At 60.8% G+C, this 14,105-nt stretch overlaps 3 protein-coding genes across 5 annotated transcripts in view; 2 read left to right on the top strand and 1 right to left on the bottom strand.

Moving 5' to 3' along the window:
- The window catches only part of NF2 (NF2, moesin-ezrin-radixin like (MERLIN) tumor suppressor), a 47,180-nt gene extending 42,158 nt beyond the window's left edge, over positions 1-5,022 (bottom strand). For all 3 annotated transcript variants that reach the window (XM_085076218.1, XM_085076220.1, XM_085076219.1), the window contains exon 1: positions 4,839-5,022. In XM_085076218.1, coding sequence (XP_084932344.1) covers positions 4,839-4,952 — 114 coding nt within the window. In that variant the 5' untranslated portion in view covers positions 4,953-5,022. The remainder of the gene's footprint in view (positions 1-4,838) is intronic.
- Positions 5,023-6,103: 1,081 nt separating this feature from the next.
- Positions 6,104-9,751, top strand: PLEKHA4 (pleckstrin homology domain containing A4). The gene is made up of 10 exons (XM_085076216.1): positions 6,104-6,212; positions 6,245-6,409; positions 6,658-6,725; positions 7,021-7,125; positions 7,598-7,670; positions 8,259-8,365; positions 8,469-8,572; positions 8,792-8,936; positions 9,317-9,416; positions 9,498-9,751. The coding sequence occupies exons 2-10, from the start codon at positions 6,319-6,321 to the stop codon at positions 9,749-9,751; spliced, it is 1,047 nt and encodes a 348-aa protein (XP_084932342.1). The 5' UTR covers positions 6,104-6,212; positions 6,245-6,318.
- A 50-nt stretch (positions 9,752-9,801) lies between these two features.
- On the top strand, positions 9,802-13,344 carry NIPSNAP1 (nipsnap homolog 1). Its single transcript, XM_085076211.1, has 10 exons — positions 9,802-9,907; positions 11,185-11,363; positions 11,512-11,557; positions 11,831-11,925; positions 12,032-12,102; positions 12,189-12,329; positions 12,481-12,512; positions 12,620-12,714; positions 12,800-12,883; positions 12,989-13,344. Exons 1-10 carry the CDS (start codon positions 9,825-9,827, stop codon positions 13,051-13,053), a joined length of 891 nt encoding a protein of 296 aa, XP_084932337.1. The 5' UTR covers positions 9,802-9,824; the 3' UTR covers positions 13,054-13,344.
- The last annotated feature ends 761 nt before the right edge of the window (positions 13,345-14,105 follow it).

Raw genomic sequence — 14,105 nt, 5'->3', positions numbered from 1 at the left:
AGTCACAAACACAGCCTAAGGGAATGAATTGCACCAAGCAAGACACCTCCAAAACATTAACTCTCAAACAACACTGGTGTGAATCAGAAATTCTGAGGTTTTGGGGCATAAACCCCTCCAAGACATGAAAGAAGAAACAGGCCTTACTTGCTGTGTCTCACATTTAAAGAGAGGAGCACGTGCCCCTGAGCACTGAAGCAGGATCAGCTCAGGCACGTGGAGGAACCAAACATTGACTTGACAGCTGGTATCCCAACAATTTATTGAGGATTGTGTTGTAGCTGAGGGGGATTCTTTCTCTCAGCTTTTTTAAATAGCTGTTCCTGCACACAGACTGGTCTTTTCCTGTCAAGTCTGTGCCTGCTCGCAGAAGTTTTGCAGCATTGAGAGGTCACTGCCCCTACCAGCACCACGAGCTGCTGCCTGAAACTGGGAACGTATGGATCTTTATAAACCCCCTGCCAAGTATTCTGTAATGCAGAAGGAAGCTAAGGGAACTCTACTCCCTGATTTCCTCCTCTTGCCTTTTTATTTTGGTGCAGTGACTGGTCAGAGCTCAAAACAGCTTGGATTTACTGCACCAGCTCTTCCTCAAAAACTCATTTCCACCCAGATTTCCACCACCAAATCCTCAGTTGTTCCTGTTCCAGAGGATAAGCTTTGCAGCTCAGCTACACAACTCCCTGTGTCTGGTGACAAAGGGACAGCACTCGGCTGCACGTGGCCGAAATCAGGACTCTACTTACAAGGGCTTTACATCCAACCTCATCCAACTGGCTCTGCACCGAGTGGGGCACTGGGCTAAAATAAAGATCCCTTCCAACCAGGATTATCCTCTGGACAGAGAGGAACAGCTTAAGCACTGAAGCAATAACAGGATGCATGTTTAGACCAGCAAATACATCAGCACAAACTTGCCTCTTCTCGCTGCTTGAACACTTAAGCTGTTTCTCCAGGCTGGCTGTAAAGCTTTTCCAATTCATTTTTAAGACGCCAAAGGATTAAGGTTGGGAAGCAGCTGCACCTTGATGGAGTGACCATCCCTGCAGGATTCAAGACCAAGATCACATACAAAACAGAAATGGCCAAAGAAAAAACACTTTTCATTTGGAAAACGGGCTATGGCTCTGAGATGGAGAGACACTAATGGGGCTGAGCACTGCAAGAGGAAGCAATGGGCAAAGATATCCACAAGACCAAAGAAAAGATGGATGGGCTCTCCTATTGGCCAGGAAATTTAGTTCTCAGAGGGAAAAAACTGCACATGAGAATGGGTGAGACCAACCTGACACCTGTTGCACCACACCTGTGCCACCCCACCAGAGGGACAGGATAAACAGTGCCTTGGATGTGGACTCAAAAATACCATGGAGTTTTAGTTATTGAATGAATCATGGAACCCTGAAATGGTTTGGGAGTGAAGGGACCTTACAGCCCATCCAGTTCCACACCTTGCCACAGGCAGGGCCACCTTCCACTATCCCAGGTTGCCCCAAACCCAGTGTCCCATCCTGGCCTTGGACACTTCCAGGGATCCAGGGGCAGCCACAGATTCTCTGGGCACCCTGTGCCTCCCCAGCCTAACAGGGAAGAGGCTTCCATATGGCAACCTGAGGTTCTCGGGAAGGTGAGGCAGCTGGGATTGCATCAGCACAAGGATTGAAGAGCTATGCAAATGTCTACCCTTCCTCCAGATGTTATCAATTAATTAGGTATGGCTCAAACCTCCATGATGGAGGTAACAAAAGGAAGACACTCGCTTCGTGCCTCCATGATTTCCCCAAACAAATTTTAAGTCTTTAAAGTGAAACCCCAACCGTGATTATTAATCTCCATCGCCGTGTTAGAAAGATTAAGATTTCATTTCTAGGAATTATTTTAGATTTAGGCTCAATTTAGAGACATCAACTGCAGAATAAACAGATGCAAAGCAGATTTAATCCCTTAAAATGCACAGCTGGGGAATTCTAGGGAGCAGACTGAAAAATAAACACTGAAAAAGGTGAGTCTCCAGCAGCTACAGCTGGGTCATAGAATTATGGAATATCCTGAGCTGGTAGGGACCCTCAGGGATCATGGAAGACCAGCTCCAGACATCCAAGCAGCTCTCTGTCCCTGTCAGCACGAGGTGCCACTCATAGGCCAGAAAAACACATCTCAAGAGCCCCCAAACTGCAAGATTCCCACTGCACCTCCTCCCACTGATGCTCTGAAATGTTTGTAAGGAAAGTTTCCCCCTCCCAACCTCCTTTTTGGGTCAGCAGCTCTGCCTCCTGGCCAAAGAGACACCTCAAAGCACACAGATAGCTGGGTAAACATAGTGCTGCTAGCTCTTCTACCACAAACTTCAGGATAAGGGCTGGACTTCTCCAGGGAGGAGCACAAACAAACAACTCTCCCACCCTGCTGACTTTCAGGAGGGCACAAACTCCACTCCTGGCTCCAGGTCTCACCGTGGGTGTGGACCAAGCCAAGCCCTTCTGTGGGCCACCTTCCCAATCCCAACGACTCGAGGTGTGTCTGATCCATCTGTCCGTGGATTTTTCTGCAGAGTCAGCAAAACAAGGAGCTTTTCCCCAGAGCCTCTCGAGTACAACACAAAAGCAGGGACAGGGATCCAGCCAGGGAGCTGGACTGCTTGGATAAAGCTTGGATAAAACTCACACCTCAAGCTGGGCTGCCCTGGGCTTGGAGCAAGTCCAGAGGAGGTCACGGAGATGCTCTCAGGGCTGAAGCCCCTCTGCTCTGGAGTCAGGCTGGGAGAGCTGGGGGTGTTCACCTGGAGGAGAGAAGGCTCCAGGGAAACCTCAGAGCCCTTCCAGTACCAAAAGGAGCTCCAGGAGAGCTGGAGAGGGACTGGGGACAAGGGGTGGAGGGACAGGACACAGGGAATGGCTTCCCACTGCCAGAGGGCAGGGATAGATGGGATATTGGGATGGAATCCTTCCCTGGGAAGGTGAGGAGGCCCTGGCACAGGGTGGCCAGAGAAGCTGTGGCTGCCCCTGGAATTCCTGGAAGTGTCCAAGGCCAGGCTGTACAGGGCTTGGGGCAGCCTGGGATAGTGGGAGGTGTCATTGCCCATGGCAGGGGGTGGCACTGGATGAGCTTTAAGGTTCCCCTCCCTCCCAACCCATTCCACGATTCTACAAAAACTCACTCCTCACCTGCAAGGCATGGAACAGCCCCATCACCCACCAGCATCCAACCATCTCCCTGTCTCCTGCTCAAATACTCCATGCTGAAGGATGAGGTCTAAACTCCCTCTACATCCCTCCTCCACCAGCTCCAACACGACCCAGGAGCTCTCAGCAGGGCCACACTCGCTGCTCCTGAGCTTCTTCCAGCTGCAGAAGTCTCTCTGCAGCAACAAGTTATTCTGGCAGCAACCTCCCAGAAAAGTCAGCTGGAGATGCACAAATTCCACAGACAAATCCCATGGGAGTGCCACCTCACCGCTGCACAAACCCCTCTGATCCCAACGGGAAATGACACCTAGCCACAGCACCGAAATTAATGATTATTTACTTTCCATCATCAGTTATTGCTGCAGCCTCGGGAGACCAGGCAAAAACAGAGCCGGGACACTCCCAACCCTGCTGGAAGTGGGAAGCTCACACGGCTGCCTACCGTAAATCCTTAATCCCTAGGAAAAGCAGGAAGTTCTTCAGGGCTGACAAGAGCTTTCCAACACATGGGAATTGGGGATGACAAACACCCCTCGGCTGATGGGCACTGGGATTCCGTCAGGGTTTGGAGCAGACTAACAAAATAGAAACTATTAAATGAAGAAGTTGAAGTGGGGAGAGATGGTAAAAAAGCAGGAAAAGCAGAGCAGATCCCAGGGCTTGGCAGCAACGCCCTGGGAGAATGTTTTACAAGTTCCAAGGGCCCAAAAAAGGGAAATTATCACAGAAAAGCCAGACCCAACCCCCCGGAGCATCCCTCATCCTCAGGGTGAGCTAAGAACTCAGGAAAACGCCAAAATCCTGTCCTTAGGTGTTTGTGGAGCACTTGGGAATTGGATTCCTGTGGATTCAAGCGTTGCCACTGAGATTCCTCGAGCCCTGTGACAGCCACCGGGTAGTGGTGGCTTGGCTGGGATGGCAGAATAGCACTAGATTAGAACCCAAATGAACATGGATTGTAATGAGAATAAAGCTGAATTATAACCAGGATAAAGATGAATTATAGCCAGAATAAAGCTGAATTATAACCAGAATAATGCCAAATTATACCCAGAATGAGGCCAAATTATAACCCAAATAAAGCTAAATTACACTTGGAGTAGAGATGAATTATAGCCAAAACAAACGTGAATTATAACCAAACTATAAAGTGGATTATAACCAGAACAATGCCAAGTTATACCCAGGATAAAGCTAAATTATACCCAGAAAAAAGTCAATTTGTGACCAAAACAATGCTGAATTACACCCATTATAAGGCCGAATTATAACCAAAATAAAGGTAAACTATAACCAGGATAAAACTGAATTACACCCACAACAACACTAAATTACAACCAAAATAAAGCCAAGTTATAACCAAAATAACGCCGAATCACACGGAACTATACCCAAAGTAAAGGTGAATTACAACCAAAGGAAAGCCATATTATAACCAGAATAAAAGTCCAATTATAACCAAAATCACGGCGAATCCCAGCAGGATAATGCTGATTTCTACCCAAACCAAGGCTGGGGTGCTGTAGGCCCAGGGCAGCCCCGGGAAGCGGCGGAGGGTCAGGGGAGCTGGGAGAGCTCCGGGCCGCCTCAGGGATGTGGGCTGCTGGGGGGCCGAACCCCTCAGCGGGACCCCCGTGCCCCGCGCCCCGTCACCTCGCAGCTGAACTCCATCTCGGCGTCCATGGTGGCGATGCGCACGGTGAAGGTCTTGGGCTGTTTGCGCTTGAGGGAGCTGAAGCTCATGCGGGACGCGATGGCCCCGGCCATGGCGGCTCGGCGCGGTCAGCGCGGCCGCGGCGCCATGGCGGGCCCGGCCCCGCCCCCCCGCCGCGCCATTGGCCCCGCTGCACGGAGTGCCCGCCCCCGCCGCGCCGTGCGGCCAATAGAAAGGGCTGTGCTGGAGAGGCGGGAGAAACAGCAGCTATTATTGGGTAAAACGGACGCCGCTCAAGGGAAGGGGGCGGGGTGAGGCGGGGCGATTGAGCGCTGTGGGAGGAAGCGATGTGGCGTGGAGGTGTCGCCCCCTGGCGGCGGGGGGAGCGCCCTGCAGGTGTGGGAGGGGGCGGGAGGGGGGACGCGGCGGGCGGGGGTGTCCGGAGGTGTCCGGAGGGGTTCGGAGGTGTCCGGGGGTGTCCGGAGGTGTCCGGAGGGGTCCGGAAGTGTCCGGAGGGGTTCGGAGGTGTCCGGAGAGGTCCGGGGGTGTCCGGAGGGGTCCGGGCGTGTCAGGGGTCATTCAGGTGTCTGGGGCCCGGCGATGTCCGGGATCTCTGCGGGGTCATTGGAGTATCCCGGGTCTGTGGGGACTCCAGTGTCCCTGGGATGTCCGGAGTCCGTGAAGTCTCAGGAGTCCGTAAAATGTCAGGTGTCGGGGTGTGACCGTGGGTGTCACTGTGTGTCAGGGCTCCTGAGGTGTCCAGAGTCCGTGGGGTATCAGGGATCCCTGAGATGAGTGGGGTCTGCGGGTCCGTTAACCCCGTGAGGTGTCCCCGCTGCCGTGGGGTGACCCCGTGTCGCGGGTGTGCCCAGCGCCGTGGGTGTCCCCGCAGGACGGGGCTCCCGGGGTGACGCGGGACACGGGGTGCTGCCCCTCGGTGGTTGCCAGGGCGAGGGAACCCACGCAGGTTCCCCGGGTGTCCGGGCTCGTGGGTGGGGGCAGAGACTGGGACCGGCGCCCGGGGCGGGCGGGGACACGGAGCAGGAGCGGGAGCGGGAGTGGGACTGCGACTGGGACTGGGACCAGTGCGGGCTAACGGGACAGGACTGGCACCAATACCGGGACACGGCACGGAGCTGGGAGCGGAACCAGCTGCGGTAATGGAACTGCGACCGTCACTGGCGTGACGGGACAGTGACTGGGACCCATCACCAGGGCCAGAGGACGGAACTGCGACCGCGAACGGCGTGGGATAACGGGATGGGAGCTGGGACGAGCGGGGGGAATGAAACAGAAACCGGGACCAACTCCGAGTTACTGGAACGGAAGCAGTCCAGCACGGGGATAACGGGACGGGACTGGGATTAGTTCAGGTTTACCGTGACGGGAACTGGGACCAGTTTAGGGATACTGGGACGGGAACTGGGACCAGTTTAGGGATACTGGGACGGGAACTGGGACCAGCACGGGGATTACGGGATGGGAATTGCGACCGGGAGGTTCAGGGATACTGGGACGGGAACTGGAACCTTCACGGGGATAAAGAGGCGGAAACTGGGATCAGCACCGAGTAACGGGACGGGAACAGGGACCGATTCGGGGCTACTGGGACAGAAACTGGGACCAGCACGGGGGAACGGGCCAGGAGAAGGAGGGGGAAGGGACCAACGGGAGCCGAGAAGCCCCCCCGAGACCCCCGGGGGGACCCAGGCGTCCGGGAGCGGCCCCCGCCTCCGCAGCGGGAAGAACGGGGCCTCTGTCCCCGCGGGGACAATGGGGACATTGATGGGGGCCCCCCGCCCCCCGCTGCCCCCGCAGGACCCCCCATGGCAGACAGCGAGGACCCCGCCCGCCGGGACTCCGTCCCCGCCGGCCCCCGGACCCAGGTGGGCGAGGGGGGTGGGGGACGTGGGGAGCCACGGGGAGGGGGGTATGGGGGACTGTAGGGGTTGGGGGTGTTCTCGGGGGGCCCTGGGCACCCAAGGGAGTTCGAGGGACACGTGGTATTTTGGGGGGCATGGGGGATCCCAAGGCTCCATAAGGACTTATTGAGCACAAGGATGGAGTCCTGGGGAGCTGGGAGTCATTATGGGGTACAAAGATAAATTGGGGTTGGAGGGCTGGTGGAGACCCTGGCAGCCTGGGAGGCTGTAGGGGAGCTGGGTGACACTCCCTGCTCAGCCCTGCCGGCCCGTGCCGAGGGTCCATGCCTTTGGAAAAGGGGGACAGGCGCTGCGGAGGGACCCCCACACTCCCCCTGCCATGCAGGGCTGGCTGCACAAGCAGGTGAGTTGGGGGAGCGTGAGGAGGGCTGGGGAGGAGGTTCAGGGGCATGTATGGGGTTTGAGGTGCGGGATTCTGGGGGTTCTGTGGGATATGGGGGTCCTGGTGTGATGGGGAGGAGCTGGAATGTGTACAGAGCTGAGGGGGTCTGGAGTGTCAGGCGGTCCTGAGGGTGGATATGGGGCTTGTGGGGGGATCAGAGGGGATTGAGGGGAGCTGGGATGGTGAGGGAGGATTATGGGGTTTGGGGGATTTTGGGAGATCAGAGACACTTGGTCGGACTGGGCAGTGGGGGTCGGTTATGGGGTCTGGGATGGAAGAGCGTGCAGGGGTTATGGGGTTTGGGGGGCTGGCATGGCAGGGAGTCCCGGGGGTTATGAGGTTAGGGAGATCAGAAGGGGTCTGGGGCAGCAGAGGGTCCCGGGGGGCTGATGGGCTGCGTGGGTTCAGCCCCAGTCCCCTCCCCTCCTTCCAGGACAGCTCGGGGCTGCGGCTCTGGAAGCGCCGCTGGTTCGTACTGGTGGATCTCTGCCTCTACTACTACCGGGGTGAGGGGGGCCAAGGGGGTCTGGAGACACCCGCAGGGCGAGGGGACCTGGGGGTGACGGGGTCTTGGGTGACCTGGGGTCCCTGGGGGATCAGCCATCCCTCCCTGGGTCATTGGATATTCCTAGGGGCCATCAGGGGTCCTGAGGTGCTGGGGTTCCCTGGGGGTCTCAGGGCTCCTGGGGTGCTGGGGAGCCCTTGGGGGGACCAGGTATCCTGGGGGATTGGGAATCCCTGGGGTGTTGGAGGTCCCTGGGGCGATCAGGGATCCCAGTGGGATCAGGGATCCCTGGGGCATTTGGGGATCTCTGGGGGAGTCAAGGATCCCCGGGGACTGAGAGTTCCTGGGGATTGGGGGTCCCTGGGGCATTGAGGATCTCTGTTTGGATCAGGGATTCTGGCAGGATCGAAACCTGGGTGTTTGAAGAGGTCCTTGGTGGGACTCTGAGTTCTGGGGTACCCCGGGAGGTGTGGGGGCAGCGGGTGGGACTCAGAGGAGGTCCCTGGTATTCCCCGGATGGTACTGGAGATCTCGGGGTGCAGATGGGGGGCTCTGGTGCTCCCGACTGTGACCCCTCTCTGCCCCCCAGACAGCAGCGAGCAGCAAGTGCGGGGTGGCCTCCCCCTGCCCGGCTACGAGATCCACATCTTGCCCCCCGCTCCCCGCGCCCCCCGCGCCCCCCAGTTCCTCTTCACGGTCAGCCCCGACCCCCTGGCTCCCCCGATCCGGGTGTGTCCTGAGTGAGGGGGACTAGTCCCGGACACCTGAGCCCCATCCACCAAGGATCCCCCATTCCCAGGCTGAACATCCCGGCATGCGGACGTACTGCCTGGGGGCTGAGACCCCCGAGGAGCTGCACGCCTGGGTCAGCGCCCTGCGCCGCGGGGCATCACCCCTGCCCTGGTAAATGGGGTGCGGGGGGCACTGGGGGGCCTGGGCCATGGTGGGGGCACTGGGAGCCTGGGTACTGAGGGGTTTGGGGGAGGTTTGGGGGATCCCGGGCTGCAGGAGGAGGTTGGAGAGTTTGGGAGGGGAGGGGGTCAGAGAGGGTTTGAGGAATCTGGAGCGGGGGGTCTTGGGGGCAGTTAACCCTTCAACCTCTCTTTTCTCCCCTCTTCCCAGCTCCCCCCAGCAGATGCCCCAGGAACCCCGGAGCGCGGGTCCCCCCTCGCCCCCATTGCCCACGCACTCCCCGGGTGAGGGGCTGGGGGACCCACCCGTGCTCCCTCCTCACTGCCCCCCGGTTCCTCCACTGTCCCCCACCGAGGTGAGACCTGGGGGAGGCACTGAGACTTGTGCTGGGTCGGGGGAATATGGTGGAGACATTTACTGGGGTGGTAGTGGTGCAACTCTGTGGGGTGGGAGAGGTTATGGGGCAGAGGGGGTTCTGAGAGGTGGGAGGGGATTATGGGGCAAAATGGGGGGACTATGGGGCAGGGGGGGCTGTGGGGCAGAGGGGGGCTGTGGGCCTAGTGGCGGAACTCTGGGGCAGAGAGAAGGGGCTATAGGGCAGAGAGGGACTATGAGCAGATCGGGGCTGTAGGGCAGAGGGAAGGGACCATGGACAGAGAGCAGGGTCTGCGGCAGGAGCAGCTCTGGGGACGCCGCGGGTCCGGCCGGAGCAATGCTCCCTGTGCTGTCCCTCAGGTGCCCGCAGCCCAGGACGAGCCCCCGGCGCGGGAGAGTCCCCCCAGGACTGGGGACACGCAGGGGGGGCCGCGGGGAGCCCCCGAGCCCGCGCCCACAGGTGAGACCCTGCCACGCCCATGCCACGCCCCGGGCACGCCCCTGCCATACAGCCACGCCCGTTTAAACCACGCCTCCATAGGGCGGAGCCCGAGGACGCCCCGCCCCCCTGGCGCAGCGCCGGAGCGAAACATCGGGACCAATCGGCCACGGGCCTCTCCAACCGCCTCTTCTGATTGGCTGCCGAGCTCCGCCGAGCCCTCGGGCAGCGCCCCCGCGCCGACATCCAATGAGGCCTCGTGGAGCCGGCGGGCGGGGGCGGGTGGGCGCGGCTGGGCGCGCGAAGGTGTGGCCGGGCGGCCAATCAGAATCACGCTGCTGCAGGCCAGCTTCTGAGGGGGCGGGGCCGGGGGCAGGGGGCGGGGCTTGGTGGGCACGCCCCGCGCGCGGCTCCGCCCCGGTGCGGAAGATGGCGGCGGGAGCGCGCGGCGGGAGCGCGGCGCTGCGGCGGCTGCGGGGCGGGGGCGCGGGCGCGGCCCCGCGGGGCGCGCGGTGAGTGGGGACCCCCGGGCGGGGACCCCTGGAACCCCCGCCCTGAGAGCCCCCGCGGCATCCCCGGATCCCGCATCCTCCCGGACTCCGCATCTACCCCGCTCCCCGCATCTCCCCCGGTGGGGACACCCCGCATCCTACCCGCTGGACCCCGCAGCTCCTCCGGAGCCCGCATTCACCCGTGCTGCCCGCATCCTCCTGGGGCGGGGATTCCTCCTCTAAGCCCCTGCGGCCCAGGTCTCCCCCGGACCACCATCTCCCTCGGACCCCCATTCCCTTCCCTGGACCCCGCAGCTCCTGCCCCTGAGCCCCCTGCCCTCCCCCGCGGACTCCGCATGGCTCCGGCTCCCCGCATCCCCCCCACTCCCCGCATCGCCCTGGGCGGGGACTGCCGCACCCCGCTCCTCTGAGCTCCCTGATCCTCCCCTGAACCCCGCATCCCCCCCCGGACCCCGCATTCCCCCCAGACTCCGCATCCCCTCTGGACCCCGAGGACCCCTGGGCCAGGACACCCACACGCCGCTACCCTGATCCTCCTGATCCCCCCCTGCACCCCAGATCCCCCCCAGACCCTGCTCCCCACATCCCCCCAGAGGAGGACCCCGCACCCCCCGCCCCTAGCCCCCTGATCCCTCCCTGGACCCCGCGGGCGGCCCCAGCAGTGGCCCCACGGTCGTTGCCTCGCTGGGGACAAAGGTCTGGCCGCAGCTCGGACCCGGAGCTTCCCCCACAGCTGCTGCCCTGGAGGGGGCCCGACCTTCGCCGGGACACCAGAGCCACCCTTGGGGCTGTTTGGGCACCCCGGGGGGCAGGCTGGGGGGCTGCTCCCATCGTCCCATATCCGTTTGTCCCCTTGCTCATGGAGGGGTCACCACCGCTGGAGCAACCCCTGGGTGAAGGGAGTCCTATGGGGGGCTGGTTGGAGGGGATGCCCCCATTGCCCCATGCCCCTTTGCCCGTGGAGGGGCTCACTGTCACTGCACTAGTTCTGGGGCTGAGGGGACTCCCATGGGGGACTGCCCCCCTTGTCCCACACCCCCACACCAGTGCCCTTGCTCTGTTGGAACAACATAGCCAAAATCCCTCTGGATTCTGGGATCCATGTGGATTCAGGGGGACAGACTGGACCTGGGCACAGACCCACCCCAGAACTGGGACAGGGCTCCCAGTGTGAACTGGACAGCAGCCAGTGAAGTCCTGAGGCTCCCCGGAAGCCAGACAATGGAGCTGCCCGCAGGACTGGCAGTGAGGCCTCTGGATGCTGTTTTGCCCTCCAGCCGGTCATTCCTGGTCATTGCCGGTGCCTCCCCTGCCCCGCTGTCCCGCAGGGGGTACTCCAGGGATGCCGAGGGCAGCTGGTTCCGCTCCCTCTTCGTGCACAAGGTGGATCCACGCAAGGACGCACATTCCAACCTCCTCTCCAAGAAGGAGACCAGCAACCTCTACAAGATCCAGTGTGAGTGCTCCTGTTGGGAAGAAGGGGCTGGAGGGGGCACGGATGGGGTGCACCCTGCGGTGCTGCTCCCCTCACCCATCGGGGCCCCCATTCCTGGATCCTCCCCCTTCCTTCCCCCCCTCCCAGCCCCTCTGTCCTCCCCCTGCAGTTCACAACGTGAAGCCGGAATGCCTGGAAACCTACAACAAGCTGACGTGAGCACATTGCGGGGGCTTCCCATCATCCCAGTGGGATGTTGGGGTGCCGCTCTGGAGTGACAGGGGTGGGACAGCTCATGCAGAGCTCCTGGAGTGCCTGGGTGGATCTGTGTCCCTGTACTGTGCCTCAGTTTCCCTCCCTATGAAATGGGTGCATTCCCCAGGCTAGTCCAGACCCTGTTCAGGCAAACCCTGGGAGGGCAAAGAGGGGCACTGGGAGGGTTTTGGGGTGCTGCCCCACACCCCATTGCCCCCTCTGTGCTCCCACAGGGAGGAGGTGCTGCCCAAGCTCCACTCGGACCCCGACTACCCCTGTGACCTGGTGGGCAACTGGAACACGTGGTATGGCGAGCAGGACCAGGCAGGTGAGGACAGATGGTGGGATCCTGCTGCCCCCGCTGCCACAAGCAGAGATTTTGGTGGGATTTTGGGGTGCTGCTCCCCTTCCCCACCCCAAAACTCTCTTTGCAGTGCACCTGTGGCGCTTCTCGGGCGGGTACCCGGCGCTCATGGACTGCATGAGCAAGCTCAGGCAGAACAAGGTACCAGCGGGGTGGGGGTGACACCCCTCTGCCTGACACCCCTGGCCCGAGTTGCCCCCACCCCAAAACCCCCGGGCTGTCCCCAGGAGTACCTGGACTTCCGCAAGGAGAGGAGCCGGATGCTGTTGTCCCGCAGGAACCAGCTGCTCCTGGAATTCAGCTTTTGGAATGAGCCCCAGCCCCGGCAGGGACCAAATATCTACGAGCTGAGGACCTACAAGCTGAAGGTGGGGGTCAGCCTGTGCCTCAGCGGGCTCTTCAGGCTGATGTACCCCGGGTTTTGGGGAGAAGCCGCCCCAAATTCCTCCCTCCTGGGTGAGGAGACCCCAAGCAGGGTGAACAGGGGGGTTCTGACTGGTTTTCCTCCCCTGTTTCCAGCCAGGGACCATGATAGAATGGGGCAACAACTGGTAAGTGACTGGTTTCCCAGCATGGAGGGATCCAAAGTGGGAAAAGGTCCCTCTGGAGAAGGGGGCACCCCTGGGGCAGCCCCCCATCTGTCCCCTGCTTTGTGCAGGGCTCGGGCCATTAAGTACCGCCAGGAGAACCAGGAGGCAGTCGGGGGATTCTTCTCCCAGATTGGGGAGCTCTACGTGGTGCATCACCTCTGGGGTAAGGGGGTGTCACCCCTGGGGGACCCCCAGCGTGGGGGCTGGGCTGGGGGGCTCAGGGTGCCAGCCCCATCCTCTCCCCACAGCCTACAGGGATCTGCAGTCCCGGGAGGAGACAAGGAATGCGGCCTGGAGGAAGAGGGGCTGGGATGAGAATGTTTATTACACTGGTGAGTGGGACCCTGTGCCTGCTTTGGAGACCCCTGCCTGTGCTGGGGACCCCATCCCACCTTGGAGACCCTCTGCCCTCACCTCTCTCTCCTTTCCTTCCCCAGTCCCGCTGATCCGGACCATGGAATCACGGATAATGATTCCCCTGAAGATCTCCCCCCTGCAGTGACTGGGGGGCTGTCCAGGGGGGTCTCCCTGGATCCCCAGGGGCTCCTCCCTGCACCCTGGCCCTGCTGGGGAAGGGCTGGGGATGGCTCTGCTCTCTGCTCTCCTCCCCACCCTATTTTGGGTGCCCTGGGGGGGATGAGAGCGGGGAGGAGAAGGTGGGAGCCCCCCATCCTGTGGTGGGTCCCCAGGATGGTGCTGCCCGGGAGGCTGCAGAGGTGGGGGGTGGGGCTTAATTGCTCCTGATGAGCCCAGCGGGTGCCTTTGCTGCCAATTAAATATTTAATATGCCAAAGCCTGGGCCCCTCTCAGGGTGGGGGGGATGATGCTGGGGGTGCTTGGTGTGACCTTCCAGCCTGGTGTCACTCAGGGGACTGCCCTGCCCCGCATCATGGGTGCCCCTGCAGGACCCCCACCCATGGGTGCTGTGATACGCTGAGGTATCCCCAAAACCCCAGTGTGCCCCCAGTGCCTCTAGGGACCCCATCCTATTCCCATGGATTCCCCCAGTGCCATTGGAGATCACATCCCATGCTCCTCCAAGCCCGTGGATTCCTCCAGTGGCGCTGGGAACCCCTTGCCAAGCCCACGGATACCCCCAAGTCTCCTCAGGGACCCCATCCCATGCTCCCCTCAAGGCCATGGATGCACTCAGCACTACCAGGGACCCCATCCAATGCCCCCCCAAGCTCCTGCATCTCCCCAGTACCACTGGGACCTCAAGCCAAGCCCCACCCCAGCCCATGGATACCCCCCAGTGCCATTGGGGACCTCATCCCAAGCCCCTGAAACCTCCCAGTACTACTGTGGACACCATCCCATGACTCTCCAAGCCCATGGATCCTCCCAGTGCCGTTGGGGACCCCATCCAGTGATCCTCCAAGCCCATGGAGCTCCCCCAGTGCCATTGGGAACCCCATCCCAAGTCCTTCTCAAGCCCATGGATCCCCCCACCATCACCGAGCACCCCATCCCGTGCCTACCCAAACCCCTGTGTGCCTCCCACCTAATTGGGGATCCCATCCCAAGCCCATGGGTACCCCACGGTGCCTCTGG

This window comes from Lichenostomus cassidix, chromosome 15, assembly GCF_008360975.1.
Source record: "Lichenostomus cassidix isolate B80296 chromosome 15, HeHo_3.0, whole genome shotgun sequence".
Taxonomy (NCBI): Eukaryota; Metazoa; Chordata; class Aves; order Passeriformes; family Meliphagidae; genus Lichenostomus; species Lichenostomus cassidix.
This window is presented reverse-complemented; position numbering and strand designations above follow the sequence as displayed.